We start from the raw sequence: 18,460 nt of genomic DNA, 5'->3' as shown, positions 1-18,460 counted from the left end.
TATGAAGAGTGAGCGTGCTGGGTTTGGATACTGTTAATAAACTGTGCTAGTTTTTCTTTTGTACCTGCCTAAGAGACTTTTGTTGGTGTGGATTAGCGTCTGAAGTACATAAGGTGGCAGCAGCCTTGGGAGTATTTTTCTTTACATGGAAATAAGATTGCAAATTTACTTAGATAAATTTGAAAGAGATTTTTTTTTCTTCAGAAAACCTAGAAAGTAGAGCAATGAGCAACTGCAGAAGTTCTGTTCATAGCGCAGCTGCAAAGGCTGTTCGTGTGCTAGGAGCGATTTGTACCCTCACCCGCTTCTCTTGCTTAACATGTTAGCAACTCTGAAATGGCAGCAACAAACACATTTTCTTGCTTTGCCCAGGAGTAAAACTGTTTCTTGACCATAGTTTTTTCACCAATCTGCACACTATTAATGAAATATTGGAATAATTGAAGGAGACAAATACTTGCCCTGCAGATTATAGCAGTAATTTATAATTAAATTTGATACAATTCTTTTGAAGCCTGGCATTATGCGTGTGTTTTACTGATGGTTTATTTCATGTGCTTGAGAATTGCAGAAAGAGTCTACTGGAAACTGCTAACTTTAGAATAGATTCGTTAGAAAGTATTTGCTTGTTCTTTGTTTTGGGTGTGTGAAATAAAATACTAAGGAGTACATTTCCAAGAGTTTCAAGTAATAAAGTTTGGCTAATATAGTTGATAAATGCATAGCTGCAGTTAAGCAATCATTTAGCAGTACTTAAACGTTGTTACTTAGTGCTGTATTAAATGTTGCAATTGAAAAGTGATTTGAAGTTTTTTTTATCTGATGATTTTTGGAAGTTGAATGTTCTGGAAAATAGACATTTAGTTGTACTCTGAATACATTGATTTTAGTACTTCACATTTGGGCTTTTTGTTAATTTTCTAGTAGGATGGGCTTTTTTTTTTTTTTTTTTTTTTTTTTTTTTTTTTTTTTTTTTTTTTGAGGTTTATGGAGAGGTCCTCTCCATCTTTTTTTCTCTTCTGTTGCTAAAATTCTGCTTTTTGAGCTGAATGTAAAAATTGCCATCAACTGTGCTGCCTGAGCTTTGTTTCATTTTTGTCTTAAGCTGAGGAAAAGCATATGAAGTATGCTTACACTGAGGGACATAAATGCTGTCCGGATCTGCTAATAGCTTACAGTTAAAGAGCTAGTCTGCTATTCCAGAGCACACCAGCATGTGAAAGCAGCAATTCCTTGTGATATAATTGTGTGCACTATTCTTCTTGCCAATGTTCATCAGAGTTCCTAACAACTCCTTTCTGATTTATAGTCACACATAAATTGCTTACGTTACCATTGTGGGTAGAATCATAGCATGGCTGGAGTTGGAAGAGACCTTGAAGGTAGTCTATTTTCTGCCCAGGGCCCCATCATCCAACAGATTGTTTTAGGGAAGAAAAAACCCCAAAAAACAACAAACACCACAATTGTAAAAGTGAGGCTTTCACTTACTCTTGGTCAATTTCATCCAGCTTACTGTGCGTGCCTTCGTGAAGAGTGGCTACAGCTCAGCAGGCACTGTTGGGAAAGGTGGGCTGATTGTAACCTGCTGTTGCTGCTGAGGAAATCATTTGGATGAGTATCTTCATTGTGTAGTACTGAATCTAAATGAGCCATCGCTCAGGATGCCATACATTGTACATGAAGCCAGCTCAGATGTATGGTTTGAGCTTACTAGTGCATCCAGTCCAGAGAACTTGATGGAAGTATGTCACAGGATTCATGTCATCACTGAGGTAGAGGAGATCTGGAAGTGTGATGCAGTTTTCTGAGTTGGGCTGTGCAGTTCTGTAAGCTCCTCTAGAACTTGAGGTACTTAAAGCAAATGTGGATGCATGCACAACTGGCTTTATGTGAGGTTCTTAAAGTCCTGAGTTCCCCAGACAGAATTATTTTATTCTTTCATTGCTTCAAGCCCTGGAAAACTATTACTTGATTGTTCATTGGTTTGCATCAGCTTAAACATGCCCTTTCTCTGTTGCGTTTTATATTCTTTTTCCCCTCATACTTTCAGCGCTGAAGCTGAAGCAGATCTGAAGTGCAGTATTTTATCACTTTATGTGTAGGTTTAAAGTAGATGAATGATTTTTTCAGTTTAGATCGACTCGCTGCAAAGACCTGAGGAGTTGTGCTATGCACAGTATGTTTGATTCTTAAGGATCTCAATTTCTGAGCAGTCAGAAGATGATGTAATTTGTTACATTTTGAAATATAGTGTAATATAAAGCCCAGTTGTAGAATTAATAACAGCCTTTTAAAAGTGCAGACCCTTGCATTTATTCCCCATTCTTTTCAATTTGGAAATTTTTATTTTTCTGAAATTTGACAGGGTAGCCAGAGGAGCTTAAGTATAGTTCTTGACAGTAATATGACTGCTTGAATAGACTGCCTAATTTATAGAATTGTCTATGTTCTTGTCTTGCGCTGATGGATATTATCAAAGTGACTAAAGAAAAATAGGATGCTATTTTAAATAGCTTTTTTTTTGTTTTCTGAGGGTAAAACAGTAGCAATTTGAAATAATATTTTTTCTATACTTTATAGTCTCTTGTTGTGAATTCCTGATATATTGTAAACACTGTAGCTGCTGATGCTTAGTAGTTGTCTGACTTAAGCTAATGCAAGTTTTTAAAAAACTTTCTGTAAAAGGATCTTGCACATAAATTAATTATGAAACACTTAACAGAGTTTATTTAAAACACAAGCATGTGTATTCTAGCACACTAGTTTCTTGTTGCCTTTCATTTCTAGCTATGCAAGCATGAATGGGGGGAAAAAAAACAGCAATGCATTTCTTTGTTTTGATGGTGCTCTGCTTCAAATAACATCCTTCTTCTCTTTAGTATGAATCTGTAATGGCTAATCCTATCCACACAGTTATACTGTAAAATCATTATGCCTGTGCAATGGAGGCATTTGTAATGTTGGAAGAAATGGAATAGATGAAGTGGCAGGGGAGCTGGAGAGAAGGGTGTGGGAGCACAGGAGCAGGCAGCATGGGGTCGCTTGAGCTCTGCAGCATTGCGCTCTTGGAAGGGCTGGCTGGGTATGAGGAGCATTGGACCCAAGGACTTAAGGCTTTGCATTTGGGCAGGGCGCGCGCATCCCTTACTTTTCATGTAATGAGGATTGTCTGCTCTGGAACGAGAGAACTCGTCTGTCCTTGACTGGCCAGATAGAAGCTAGAAGTTCTTGGAGGTGACTTGCTGCATTTCTCAGCCTTCCCTGTTTTGTGGAGGGCATGTGAAGTTCTGGCAAGATTTTCCTCCTGAGAATGAGGCCAAATAAGATCAAGCAAGATTACTGCAGGAGGTGAGCTTTCTCTAGAGATGGTATTATTGTTTTGGAGTTATGCTTCCTTTCTCATATTTGTTATGGAAATGGTATAAAATGCCCATAAATAATAACTGAGTTGACTGCACAGTTTTCTTCTAGATAAAATTTTCAGGACTTAAACTGTTAAATTATTTCTGTGGACTCTTTGTGTAAAGAAGATGAAGAAATAAGAAAGAAAAATTTGAGACAATAGAAATAGCTAGCAGAATTCAGAAAGGATAATCAGACAGAAGAAAGAAATGGCCTGGGGGCTGTCTGAATCAGACCATTACACAAAAACTATCTAATATTTTGTAGTTTGTTAAAATGGAAAATGTTTAACATTATACTGTATTAAGATAGGTGAATTCTTACAGAAGGAAACCTATCTCATTTTTCTTTTCATTTCTTACTCACAATCCTGCATAGGCTATGCTTCTCTATGCAACTCATCCCAGTTTCTGAAGCTTAGTTTCTTAAATGCATGTCGGGTTTTTCTTGACCAACCTTTTAGTTGGTGTTAATAAAATACCACTGACAATTCCTATAGTCCTCATATAAACGTGTCAGACCAGCTGCTCTATTGGAATTAACTCTGTCCTGTATGAAAATACTTTTTTCTTATGGCCTGCCCTCCCCATTCTGTTTTCATATTCTCCTGAGATTGAAGACAAAAACAAACAAACAAACAAACCCAACAAACAAAGAAAACAAACCAACAGCCAATTATTTCTTACGTGTTGAAACACTGTAGTTTTACCTTGGAGATGTTTCAGCTCCCCAGAAATATACAAATGTAATTCACTTGCTGCCATGGATTTATGGGCTGGTAGGGGCCAGTGCCAGAATTGAGCTGAACTGGCCCATAAACCATTGACAATTCTTTTGAAAGACTTCTAAAAGCCAATATTGGAAAAAATTTTCTCATGTTTTTTCAAGATTAATATTATACAAGCTTGGATCTTTAACTCATTGCATTAAATTGCAAGTAATTTCTGTGCAACTTGTGTCTGTGTACACTTCCTTTTCACTCAAATGCTTTCTCTTACTATGGACTTAGCATTTACAAGGACATTCCTAGGCTTTTTTAACACTTATTTGTCTTAACGCACTGTGTGTATCACAGAATCACACACAGAATCACAGAATCACCCGGGTTGGAAGGGACCTCAAGGATCATGTAGTTCCAACCCCCCTGCCCAGCAGGGCCACCAAACATACACATTCAGATCAGGTTGCCCAGGACCACGTCCAACCTGGCCTTGAACACGTCCAAGGACGGGGCATCCACAACCTCCCTGGGCAGCCCGTTCCAGGGCCTAACTACTCTCCTTGTGAAGAACTTCCCCCTAACATCCAACCTAAATCTTCTCTCCCTCAACTTGGATCCATTTCCCCTAGTCCTGTATCCCAGTTATCTTTGCAGATTAACATTATTACTTTATCTAGAAGAACTTTTTCATAAGCAACTTAGCAGAAGCAATATTGTATTTTTTATTTTCTGTCATTTATTTGCTACCTTCCAATCAAGTTAGTTATCCATGTTGTACCCCAGACAGCATCTTGAAACTACTACAAGAAGAATGTCTTGTAAGTCTCGTTGCTTTCAGAGGAGTGGCCAGAGTGTGCAGTGTGTGTATCATCTTGTCAAGTACAGAGTATTGTTTTCCTTCCTATTTTATCATATCATTTAGCAGTTGTGTTTATTACCGAGAAACTGATTATGCTGGATTTGTTTTTTCTCTTGGGTTTTGGACCATAGTTTTGGGATTTTCTGAGACTGTTTCAGCTATGTGAGGGAATGATGAGAATTCTGGTTATTTTTCTTGTTGTTAGTATAACTATATGTGGTTTCCATATAGGTCTGTGTTTGATGGATAGGCCTTTCGTGACAGTTTAATTTTCTTTGAGAAAACAGTAAGTAGCAGTTAGTGGTGCTTAAACCAAATGTTGAATGGCCTGTTGATTTGTAACTAAAATTACTTTTTTCAGTGTCTATCACTTAAGTATGAGGGGGTTGTTGTTGGGGTTGGGATGGTATTCAAAATGCCTAGTTGGGCAAAAAAAGGATATAATAGATACTGAAGAATTGTCTCTGTCCTGCCCTTTCCATCATTCTTCTAACTTCCTTTGTAAGCAGACTGGTTTGGTAGTACTAATACGACACTGTTTCTTACAGGTTAATCATGGGTCAAACAGGAAAAAAATCTGAGAAAGGACCAATTTGTTGGCGAAAACGTGTAAAATCAGAATATATGAGACTGAGGCAGCTCAAGAGATTCCGACGCGCAGATGAAGTGAAGGTATAGGATGTTTTGATTCTCTTGTCTAGTGTCTGTTCTCAGAATTGATTTTCTTAAGTACTGAGTGACTCTGTAAGTTGTCCTGTGTTTAGCACCTGCAATAACAATTTTGTGAATGTCTTTGTTAATACTGAAAACTTGTCTTAACTCTAATCTTATAAGCAGGTGTGTTACATTTGTATGTGATTGAATCGAGCGTGCTAAGCATCAGAAGAGACTGAAGAGAGAAAGTATGGCAATTTGTTTAGCCACTTTCCTAATTCCATTTAGAATTTAATTCGGTGCTGAACCTTTAGATCTCTAAGCATGAGATCTTCTTTTCAGTCCAAGAAAGTGATAATGAAATCTATTGAGCCTGACTGACATTTAAACAAAATTGGAAGAATTTGATGTTGAGAACTTTTTAAAATCTATTTGCATTTTTAGTGAATGTTGTGATTCCTTAAGATTTTAGCAGGTGTCTTCATCTTATTTGTAATATTCACAATTGTGGTTAATTTTTAGAGTATGTTTAATTCTAATCGTCAGAAGATACTGGAAAGAACTGAAATCTTAAACCAAGAATGGAAACAGCGTAGGATACAGCCTGTACACATCATGACTTCTGTGAGCTCTTTGCGCGGGACCAGGGAGGTTGGTTAACATGTGTTGTGGTAATTCCACTTACAAGGTTGTTAGCGTGTTTTTGTTTGATTAACCGGAAAGTTGGCTCTTCTTTCTTTTCTAGTTTTACATGACTTCTCAGCCAATTTTTTTTTCTTAGAAGTAAAGGAATAATTGATGTCCCTTAGGTGACTTCTATCTGAAAAGCAGTAAATAAATAGCGGGTTGCATAGCTTTGAGCAACACACAAGTCTGAAACTTATCTGGATTGTACTTCAGCATCCTTTTATCCTTTTGTCTCTCTGATATTGGAAGTCTCATATTGGTCCTTGATGGACCAGTGGTACAAATGAGTAGATACTTTGGTTCTTACTGAGTTAAAGTACATGGAAGCCATCAATGCAGCTATTTGAATAAATCTGCTTTATACTAAGTAAAGTCATTTAAACGAGTATGTTCTGTAAGAAGCGAATTCTGATGACAGCCTGCTTGGGAGTTCAAATTGGCAAGTTAGTAGCTCCTCTCCAACTTCCAGTTTTAAGTGAAGGTTCAATTTATGTTAGTTGCACTTCTTCAAATTAAGACAGTCTGATCATGTGTAATAATCTGAAAAGCTAGTTCTTTTTTAGTAGGATGAGAATGAAGATTTTACTGTGAACAGGGTAAGAAAAAAAATCAGACAAAACCACAACATCTTTCTATGGAAGGAAATCAGCCAAACTTACGCTTTCATAACTTTTTAGAGGGAAGCTGGTGTTGTGTATATCAGGAAGGTGCATTTGTGTGCTTCACTATTTTCTTCGTCTTTTTAAATTTTTTTTGTAGCCTGGCTCACTATTTTATGTTAACACCCTATGTGAATCGAGCACACTAAGTACTGTATTAAAATGCAGTCTGTCTTGTGAATTGGAAGAACTCTAATGCTTGATCTAAGATTTCATTTAAACCACTCCACTATAAATTATGGCAAATGTAAACTTTTTTCTTTCTTAATATGCCTAATTTCTTCATAGTAGTATAGAACACTGGCTGGTTTTGTTACCTGACTGAAACTTCTTGAGAAACTATGGTTTTGATTAAGACTGTGGTGATACAGGTTTTCTCCAGTGGTTAGCCCAGTGAGTGTCAGCCAGAAACCTTAATATGTTCTGTCTTAGGCTAATAAATATCAATCTGAGTTCTGTACCTAAACAAGGGAAGCAGTCCTAAATGCATTCAGCCATTTTAACTTATCTTTGGAATTGGAAGTCTCGTGTGAACAGTAAGCTGAAAGTAATTATTTTTTGCTTTTGTATTTTTCTCGAAGATTAAAAATTTGCTAGAAGACTGGTAGATAGAAAATATACCTTCTTTCAGGGAGATGTTGTAAAGCAGTATCATAATATGGTATTTTGAGTATTTGTATACATGGCAGAAATCTAACTTCATTGCCTACAGATCTTAAATCTGAAACAAAAACCAAACAAACCAAGAAAAAAGAAAAGAAAAAAAAATCTAACTTTTGTCATTCTACTGGGTACTGTCTCCGTATGTTGTTTGTTATATTACTTTGTATATTTCTTTAGAAATGTGAAGTTCTGTTCATCTTTCCCTTCTGGAAAGGAGAAAAATCTCTTGTCTCCACTTCCATTTTTCATTTCAGGTAGCCGTGAGAGCTATTTTAAACATAATTGTACTTAACTCCAAGTCTTCTTTTACTTTCCCTACTATTGTATTTTCCTATCTGCCTTTTTTTGTAAATTTTTTGGGGGATTTTCCATATTGTTCCTCAAATTTGAGAAGAGCTGATCTGTTGACTAGATTGGAGAGTAACCCAGAAGTTATTTGTATTCTGTGACATGTCTGGTCTTTGGAGGCTGCGTAAGTCTCCAAAAAGAATGGAGTCCCACAGCTGAAAAAGATGTGTTCTGAGCTGAACATATTATGAATCTTTTTTTCCCCTGTATTCTTTGTAAACAGTAGGCATAATCAAAGAGTTGAGGATAGGATAAAGATAAGAAGTCGATATCAGGGAAGCGGAGTGGGAATTAACAAGAGCATCTTCTTCCATCAGGTGTTTGATGGTATTATAATACTTTTTTAACATATATTATACGTGATTTCTGCAGTGAATTGATCTGAATTCAACCGCCACCCTGGTGGCTTGAGTAAATAGTCTAAGACCAGCAACAAGTATTAAATCTCTTCTGAAATGCTGAAATAGCTTATTTTGTAGCTGAATAGTTTGAGTGAAATACTAAATACCTTAAAACAGCCATTTTACTATCATGTGGAGGGGAAAAAAAACACCACTGTGATCTGTTCATAAAGGTACCAAACCAGAAGTAATTTCTGCATCTTTTTTCCTTCTAAACTCGTTCTTATTATGCCCTGAAAGTCTGATTCATTTTTCAAAGGTGGATCTAGCTAGTTTTGATAAACACTTGCTCTGTTTGTTGTATACTTCCTTGATTTTTATTTTTATTTTTTTCTGAAGTTGCTATTGTAAGTGTAACTTCAACCTCTGATTTCAGTGCTCTGTTACCAGTGACATAGACTTTCCAAAACAAGTAATCCCCCTGAAGACTCTCAATGCTGTTGCTTCTGTGCCTATAATGTATTCTTGGTCGCCCCTTCAACAAAATTTTATGGTAAGTTTAAAAAAAGTTGTGTGGGAAGAAATATGGGTGAAAAGGGAGGAACTTACTTTCACTCTTAGTTCTATAACTATCATTAGTTGCAAACTAAGTCTATGTGTTTAATGCTCCTCAGTATCTCTAAAACACTGCTTTAAAGAGAGCCTTAATGGCAGGTGACTACTCATATTGCACTGCATTTTACGGATGCAGCTTTGAGCGTTTATGTAACAATAAGCATTTTCTGAGAGATATCAGTATTCTCATTTAAGACAGTTGAAGAACATACCTATAGTGAAATGGTAATTTCAATGGAATAGAAAGAATTTAACCCTTAATTAGTCTTCTCATGTAATGGTGATCTTAGCAACCAGATGCCTTTTCTTACAATGAGCTTTGTTGTGTGTACATACAGCCTTCATGTTAATTTTCGTAAAAAAAAATCTGACTTATTTGAAAAGGTTAGCTTATTAAGATCTTTGTCACAGCTTTGTGCACAGTGGCTTATGGTTATTACAGCAATCATAGCAAAGTGATTTAAATATCTAATTTTATCAGTATGTTCAGAGTTCCTCCACTTTTTTCTTTTGTTTCTACTTGCTTTCATTTTGTCATTGTCTGAGTATTTTGCACTGCTGAAGAATCATGATCAGCAGGAAAGATTGAGTTTATTTTCCTAACAATAAGGTTCTTCTGAAATACTGGGAGATGCTGCTGAGTATCAAGGTCTGTAAATTCTTTATAGAGAAAACAAAACTGACAGTGGCATTTGCATTAAATTGTAAGGCATATTTCTGTGGTATCTGTTTAGAGAACTTGAATTTGAGTGTTTCTGTATCATATTTCCTTACCTCTAATAAGGAAACGAAAGGATTGTTTCTATCATATATTAACATGGATGGGAAGCAAGGAAGGGACAATTAATTTACCACTGTAAGCTTTCCAAAAGCTAGGTAGCTTATTGTGCTTCTTCAGCAGAAGCTTTGTTGTAACACAGTGCTCACCTAAATGCAGGAGTTATTGTCAGTACGTCGAGCTAGTCACAGCTGGGACAAAATAATGTTGATTACAGATGGGGAAGTTTGGTTTATTTAGTTAACTGTGAATATGGTTTATATGCTCAACATGCTCAGATGGTTAAGCCAGTTTAACTGTGACATCTCTGGTGAAAACATCAATGCTGACACTGCCGATTGGACATGCAACTTAAAATTGTTTGATCATATCTGTTGTTACTAGGTAGAGGATGAAACTGTTTTACATAACATTCCATATATGGGAGATGAAGTGCTTGACCAGGATGGTACCTTTATTGAGGAGCTGATAAAGAACTATGATGGGAAAGTGCATGGAGATAGAGGTGAGCCCAAGCACTTGAGTGTATTTATCACTACTTCCTACATAAACAGTTGCTGTCAGTTTTGTTTATTAAGGCCTGATGCTTGCCTGTTGCAGCAGTATTTCTAGAATTCCTTCTCTGTGTAAGTACTGGGTATAACAGAGTCTGTTTAAATCTATTGGTTTTTGTAAGGCTATAGAGGATTTAAGTAATAGTATGGAGAAAATGAATGCATATATATGTATGTGTATATATATGTATGTGTATATATATGTATGTGTATATATATGTATGTGTATATATATGTATGTGTATATATATGTATGTGTATATATATGTATGTGTATATATATGTATGTGTATATATATGTATGTGTATATATATGTATGTGTATATATATGTATGTGTATATATATGTATGTGTATATATATGTATGTGTATATATATGTATGTGTATATATTTTTTTTTTTCCCAGGGCCTTAAAATATTTCTTCATAATTTCTAGGTTTAACATGGAGAATTTTCTGGTCTTCAGTGTTCAAAGCTTTGAAATGCAACAGTGTAATGCTCTGATGTATATCCTACCTTGCAGAAAGTGGCAGGAGAACCGTGCAAAACTGATTATGACAACATTTACACATGCAATTCAGTAGAAAAACCATTTTGGTTTTCTTCTCTCGTTCTTTCATGTGTACTACTATGTATTACTACTTTCATTGGTTATCACAAATTCACCTGCTGCTTTACTAATATCAGTTCTGTAAATCAGATTGAACAAAACTGTCCTGGTGGTACGCATATGTATTCACAGGTGTTTTTCCTTGAATCTGTGTATCTATCCAACTCTATATCTACCACAAGGCTAAACATTTTTCATTGCTTATGAAAGTTAAGCTTGCAACTCAGTAGAAAATATTTGATGATATACCAATCTTGTTGGTTTACATCAGGCATTTGGATAGCTGGTGTCTTTATAGTTCTTGAAGAACATAGTGAGTTGTTTCCTCTGGATATTTTTATGAATTTGCTGATGGTTGGTTGCCTTGTCAGAGAACTGATTAGGTAAGCATGTTGAAATTACTAGTAAATGTATCCTGTTACTAATTTCACCATTTCATCAAATGAGTCTATTTTTAAAATTAATCTTTTTTCAGTGTCTTATTTGCCATCATGAAATCAGAACTTACTGTTATTAGGGGTACTTTGTAACTATCTCAAAAGTTGAAAGAATGCTTTTCATTTTCCTGACAGTGGTTTTTTTTTTTTTTTTTTTTTTCATTATAGCCACACACAAAGAACTTAAATGCCATGGAAATCTGTAATCCAGAGACACTCTCATATAGGAGCCAGAATTATAAAATATTTCTGTCATTGTACTTCTGATTCATATTAGTCTGTGTGTATACATTGAGAGTTCTGTTTTAAAACATCCAGGTTGCAGCTGTTTCCATTGTTCACATAGGAATAAATCCATTAGCTTCCTACATACGTATGCCTTCTGTTCAAGTTCTAAAACGCAGTGATAAACAGTACAGTTCCCATGTGGCTCAGTTGCTTTTTGAGAAGTAACATCACTAAGTACAGTTTTTCCCTCTCTTCAAAATTAAGCTTCTGTCCGACTGCACTGTCCTGTGATTTTCTGAGCTAATAAGCAGATACACAATGTTGTATCTTTCACTTTCCTCATGATTTTATTTTGTTTCTGTCTGAGGTTGGCTTTTGTTTGTTTGTTTGTTTTTTTTTAACACCTTGCCAGTGGGATCTTTAATGGGGGAAGTAGATGCTGTGAAACTACCAACCAAAAATATCTTTGGGGGTTCTCTAGCTTAGGATAGCTTCATAGTCTGTGTGCATTCATTGCCCGACAGTCTTAACCTAACCTAGTTAGTAAGCCTACTCTTTTCTTTAAGAAAACTTTACAAATTTTTCTTCTGTTCTTCCTAGTTGTCACTTCAAAAAACAAAGCCGAGTGCTTTTAACTCTTCTTCATTCATACAGCGAGGCTAAGTAGGACAAACACAAACTTGTTTTTCATAAATTAAAAGTTTTACCATAATCCAAGCGTAGAGAGGATTAAAAATACTTCATGTGCACAATGTGATTTTTTTGTTCACTCCCAATTTTGCTGAATTTCAGAATGTGGATTTATCAATGATGAAATATTTGTTGAGCTGGTCAATGCACTTGGTCAATATAGTGATGATGAAGATGATGATGGAGATGACAATCCTGATGAAAGAGATGACAAGCAAAAAGATCGGGAAGGTAACAGGATGGGTATGTCTGTCTGCAGACTTCAAAAATAAGACCAAAAAGCTCTTTTCTTTAATCACTTGATACATTTGTTCAAATCATTCTACTTGATAGTTTTCAGCTCTGAAGTAACGCTATTTTCTTCGTCGTGTCCTTTGCCATTTAGTTCAAGAATTGTACAGAGAATACTACAAAAATGCTTTTGCCAGTTTTCTTTCTCTGTGACCTGAGACACAAATCACAAATCAGTTGGGGATCTAAATATATATATCAAAGCCTTAATAAATAATTTAGTACTCCTCAGAAAATTGACTAATACTGTTCTTAAGCAGGCAGAGTTCTGAATTGCCATCTCCATCTGCTGGTGAAATAATGGTTTCTCCAAATTTTGTTAGTGCAGTTCTGTCAGCAGAGAAGATCATTTTAAGGAGATTACTTTAAATTCTTGGTAACTTAGAAACTTTGTTTCTTTTATTAGGATTTTGGCGCAGTCCCTCTTTTACTGAATGCCTCTTTGAGGTAGCAAAGGAGCAGAAAAATAATTTCTTTTGTTTTGTTTTCCACACATTTTCCTGCTTTGACAGAGAAAGAAAGCCACCCACCTCGGAGGTTTCCATCTGACAAGATATTTGAAGCCATTTCCTCAATGTTTCCAGATAAGGGTACAGCAGAAGAATTGAAAGAGAAGTAAGGGTATTTCAAGTATTACTAGTTCGCAACATGAAACAAAGATTCCGTGACTTCATTAAATACTTGTTGATAAGGAATCTTCTCCCATCCTCTTCAGAAGCGTCTGGCTTCTGTAGCAGTTGTATGACTTCCCACTCCCTTTGAATACCACTGCAGATGTTCTTTCTAGTTGAGCGAAGCAATGGAGACAGGTTTATTGGTCTTTCAGACTAATGGAAAGCGAGTGCTTGCATGTGATTAATGATGTCATTTGTTAGTAATATGTGTGAGACGGTGACGTTCAAGAAAGTAAATGCATGCCTTCCTAACGATTTTATATTAATGAGTATAGCACTGAGTACTTGTCACGCTATTTGCTGATGAGCAGGCAGTTACCTTTCCTACAATTTTTAAAAATTTGTTTCTAAAAACACATAGTGTTACTGCAGTTGAAAGTTGCTATGGTTTTTATTATACTGAATAGAAACCTTGTATTTCTTTCTCTTAAGATACAAAGAACTCACTGAACAGCAGCTTCCAGGAGCTCTTCCTCCTGAATGCACACCAAACATAGATGGACCAAACGCTAAGTCTGTTCAGAGGGAGCAAAGCCTACATTCTTTTCATACACTCTTCTGTAGGCGCTGTTTTAAATACGATTGCTTTTTACATCGTAAGTACTGTTGTATTGTGCTTCTATAGCTTTCTTTTTGCAAGTTGGAGAAATTAGAAGAGCCGTGAGATGCAGTACAGAAAGAAAGAGGAAAAGTAGTAACAGTACCCCTGAAGTTTACAAAAGAGTTCTGTCCAGGTTGATGTTACTTTATGGTAAACTATCAACTAAACTATGTTACTATGGGAAACTATCTCTTTAGAACGTTGAATGTACCTGTTCAGGTGGTTTTAAAGGATATTTTTGCATTCAGCAGATCTTACAGATGTTATTTCTCTTTGTGTGATCTTCAAGAATATGGCCTTTTTTTTTTTTTTTTTTTTTTCCCATTGTAGTTACACTTTTGCAGCTTTTGTGGAAAAACTGAGAACCGAATGCATTTCTCCATAAAGATATCTGTTGTTTAGCAGACTTGCTTCATCTTCCATAAGGGAGAATGAATATCCGTGAAGTTTTGTCTTCAATTCTCTTAGGCTACTTTCTAGCCATGTTGCACCTACCTGATGATTTGAAGAATAGTTTCAGACATTTGAATTTTAGCAACTGGGATATCCTTTCCACTGTATTCCTTCCACGTTGCCCCATTCTTCTGGGGAATTTAATGAGAACTCCAGCAATTACACAAGTTTTCTTTTGCAAATAGTTAAGAATAAGATTCTGTACTGCTATGTGAGACTGTTCTTTCTCTGAAAATGGAGTCAATTTCTCTGAAAATGGAAACATCAGAGTCAAAGATGAAGTGGTTGGATTTCTAGTTGAATACTGCAATGCCCTCTATTCAAAATTAATTTTCTCAATTGATGTAACTGCCCCGTGTATATTAGACTGAGTATATATATCTGGAAGTCTTTGTGCTTTGTGAGCAGCTCCTTGTCTAGCCCACGTGCATTCTGCCTGTATTTGTACTTCCTGCTGAAGGCATTGCACAGAGCTGCTTCTTTGTGGTATCACTTGTTTGCTTTTTGGGTTAAAGAGGAACTGGACTTATTCTCAGATGGGAGGGAGGGGGAAATTTCTAGTTTCATCAGGGTTTGTGGCTTTTGGAGTTGGCTCAGTTAGTTTCACTTTCTCCCTGTATTCCATTGGCAGGTCTTTCTTGAAACTACATGCTGAGAAGCTTTGTCCAGCCATCTTCAACATTGTGTGTTGTGTTAAGCTGTAGGTATTGATTAAGAGTGTCTTAGTTAACCAGGTGACTCGTTTTAAGAAGTGCTTTTTGGGTAGCTTGGTCTGTAGGACAGGGAGGTGAAGCTGTGTGCTACCTCTTGGCCTATCCGTTAGTCTGGAGCTTTTGCTAGTGTCAGTAGTTTAACAGGGAATTTAAACGTCAGTCTAGTTTATCTATTTCAAACACATTTTGGTTTTTAAGACAACAGGAATGGAAGGCTTTCTGCAACACCGTTGGGTTTTTTGGTCATTTTTCTCACTTTTTTTATAACTTGGAATAGTTTTATACTCTTTATGTAGATATATCTTCATACAGATTTACCTTTTCTAATTATTTTTTAACCTTTTCAGAAGAAGAGATGAACAAATATACATCCATAAGTCCATTGGCTCTGCAGGGATGCCTCTACAAGTGCTGAGGGAGTTGTCAAATGCGGCTGTGATGCCACTTCATATTTGATCAATTGTGGCAATCTGTAGAAATGCCTGGAGAGTACAGAAAAGCAAATGTCACTAATATCTTCAAGAAGTGCAGGAAGGAGGATGTAGAAAACTAACCCGGGCCACCCTTACCTTGATGTCTGGGAAGACAGAACAGCTAACCCTGGTAGGCATTTTTAAGGCTCACAAAGTCAGGAGTTCTCCACGTGGATTCATCAAGGGACAGTCGTGCTTAACCAACCTGATGAGTTTCTTTAGTAAAATGATTGGCCTGGTGGATTAAGGAAGAGCAGTAGGAGTTGTCCATCTGGACTTTAGCAATGTCCCCTATAAGATTCCCACAGAGAAGCTGTTGAAGTGTTGGCTGGATGAGCAGATTGTGAGGTGGCTTGAAAATGGTAAGTGGATCTGGAAGTCAGTGGTGCAAAGTCTCATTGGAGGCCAGTAATGAGCAGAATACATTGGAGTAAATGGTGGGTCCTGTCCTGTGGGGCACCTTTGTTGATGATCTGGATGATGGAGAAGAATGCACCTTTGTGGTCGATGGCAGGGGAAGTGGCTGAACCATGCAGCTGGCCAGAGGATAATTGTGAGCTGGAGAGGTGTGCCAACAGGGGTCTCATGCAGTTCAGCAAGAAGCGAGAAGTCTTAAATGTGGGAAGTGAAGTAACCCTAGGCACTAGGACATGCTGATAGTCACACAGCAGCTTCACTGAAAAGGCCCTGGGAGGTATGGTGGACATTAAGTTAAGCATGAGTCAGCAATGTGCCTTTGCTACAAGGAAAGCCCGTGGTGTCCTGGGCTGCTTTAGGCAAAATATTGCTGGTAGATGGAGACAAGTGGTCCTTCTCTCCCTCTGCCTTGAAATGCAGTTCTGGGCTCCTGGTACAAGAGATGAATGGAAATACTTGAGAGAGATTAGTTAAGAGCCATTACAGTGATGAAGGAACTGGAGTATCTCTCTTTTAAGAAAATGCTAAGAGAGCTGGGAGTATTTTTTTGGAACAGAAGGTCAAGAGAGGAACTGAAGTATGGAATGCAGAAAAGATGAAGCCAGGCTCTTTCTCTTGTTTCCCAGTGATGGAGTAAGGAGAAACAAGTTTCAGGTTTCTCCTGAACTTTGGAAAGCACTCCTGTACTGTCTGAGTGACTGAGCACTGCCACAGAGAGATTTTAGTTTCTCCCTTTGGAGAGCTTCAAAAGGTCACCTTGACGTGGTTATGGGCAGGGTGCTGTTTGGTCTGGTTTAGACCAGATAGCTGGAAGAGACATCTGGAGGCCCTTTGTGATTCATGGGTCACATTGCAGTACCAGTTACTATGGGGAGTCTGGTGTTACCAGTTCATGGCTTTATAGGCACCAACTCGGAGACATCTTCTAGGATGTCTAAGAATGTATTCATAGCATTTTTCCTTTTGACATTCTTAAATGCTAGAACCAGCCAACAGTAAATCTGGACTAATGTCCGTAGTCAACTTTAGGACATCAGTTCGTACACTAGTAGCATCATTTAAATGGAAAGCATTGTGTTTTCCTTTTCTGTTATTCAAAACATTCAGATGGCAAACTGCTTATGATAAAAGACTGCCTACATCTTGTTGCTGGTCATTTTTAAATCCTGTAAACAAGTCAGTATTCTTTCCAAAGTGTTGTGTGTCCAATGCAATGTTTTAAGCTCTACCTTGAGCTTAAAAAGGACTAAACTTTAATCTCTTCAAGTACTCTCAGGCTTTAGCTGAAAAAAGGATAAGTGGTGTTTTCAGTAGGATGGTACTCCCCAGTGAGTTCTTCCATTCACTGTGGAGCACTGTGTCAAGGCAGTGTGAAGTTATCTGCAATGTTTATGCCCTTCATCAGCATTTGTGGCACAGTCATTGTTGCCAATTTAAAAAATAAAGGAATTGATCATTGCAAAGAGATCTCTTGAAGCTTTATTTCTGCATTCATCATGTAACTTTCAGAACAGGTACTGAGTGTAGTAAACTGACACTTCAGTCCCCATTTCCTGAAGACATACCCAAATCGTACCTCCACAATGGTTAGTAGATTTCTTCTGCTTTCTGTAAGTTAGATTCCTCTGCTTTCTTTCTTTTTTTTTTTTTTTTTTTTTCCCCCTGTGCTAACACCAAAGAAGTTTTTTTGTGTGTGTGTCTAGAGGTGGAAGTTGATCTGTTAAGAACCAAGAAAATTCAGCTGTGTGGCTTTTTCACTTTCTGTGAATCTGTAAGACTTGTAGTCCAAGTGCACTGGGTTCACTGCTGAGGAAAAAGAAACTCTTCAACCAAAGAACACACTCGTTATCAGAGGGCTACAGTAATAGATTACAGCATATCTGCAACAATTTGACTAACTTTTAAACAAAGTTGATAGCATTTCTACTAGCACGTGTTCTCTACACTTGGAATTGGCGAGCACCTCAGGATAATGTCCTAGCTTCTGTGGATGATATTTTGAATTAGCTGTCCTGGAGATGTGGTGGGCTGCAGTTATCTGCATGAAAATAAGAGAAGTGAGCCCATTGGGGATGAGACAAGTAAATCATGCAGATGGAAAACGTACTCAGTGGAGCAGTTTCAGAATAAATTTGAGGAAATTTTTAAAGAAAGTCTCACAGCAGCAACATGCATAAATTGCATTTCCTATACTGCAGTTTTTACATATCTATGTCAGTATGGTAAACTGAAGTCTTTTTGTATTTCCTGATTTACAAAACTTATCTGTGGAGAAAAAGATGCAATATTTAGTTATGAAATATTTAGTTATTTTATATCCTTTTATGCCTTTTTTAAAAAATTGTTTTTTATACCAGCCTTGGAAGAATGCATTGCTCCCCCAAGATCCCTATGTGTGAGATTTCTACAACATCTTCCCTTGTGGGAGGAAGCATGTAATGATGGTTTTAAGATGTCAGAAGCCCCCTTAAGATGTGCATACTAGCACTCACTCACTTTCCCCGTTGGTCCCAGATCAAGTCCTAGAAGAGCTATGTTGTAAATCAATTGCCTGGCAGGTATTGCTTGAAAAGGGAATAACTACTGA

At 37.0% G+C, this 18,460-nt stretch overlaps 1 protein-coding gene across 5 annotated transcripts in view; it reads left to right on the top strand.

The window, feature by feature from the left end:
• EZH2 (enhancer of zeste 2 polycomb repressive complex 2 subunit) overlaps positions 1 to 18,460 on the top strand; it is a 45,779-nt gene that overhangs the window by 12,156 nt on the left and 15,163 nt on the right. For 2 of the 5 annotated variants that reach the window (XM_052697674.1, XM_052697675.1), the window contains exons 2-8: positions 5,534 to 5,657; positions 6,162 to 6,290; positions 8,774 to 8,890; positions 10,115 to 10,235; positions 12,354 to 12,494; positions 13,055 to 13,157; positions 13,649 to 13,812. In XM_052697674.1, the coding sequence (XP_052553634.1) occupies positions 5,541 to 5,657; positions 6,162 to 6,290; positions 8,774 to 8,890; positions 10,115 to 10,235; positions 12,354 to 12,494; positions 13,055 to 13,157; positions 13,649 to 13,812 (892 nt within the window). In that variant the 5' untranslated portion in view covers positions 5,534 to 5,540. Of the gene's footprint in view, positions 1 to 5,533; positions 5,658 to 6,161; positions 6,291 to 7,825; positions 7,903 to 8,773; positions 8,891 to 10,114; positions 10,236 to 12,353; positions 12,495 to 13,054; positions 13,158 to 13,648; positions 13,813 to 18,460 lie in introns of those variants that run through there. The other 3 variants (XM_052697678.1, XM_052697676.1, XM_052697679.1) reach the window with 3 other exon arrangements.

The sequence above is a fragment of the Tympanuchus pallidicinctus genome, unplaced genomic scaffold (genome assembly GCF_026119805.1).
Source record: "Tympanuchus pallidicinctus isolate F22 unplaced genomic scaffold, pur_lepc_1.0 scaffold31, whole genome shotgun sequence".
Lineage (NCBI taxonomy): Eukaryota > Metazoa > Chordata > Aves > Galliformes > Phasianidae > Tympanuchus > Tympanuchus pallidicinctus.
This window is presented reverse-complemented; position numbering and strand designations above follow the sequence as displayed.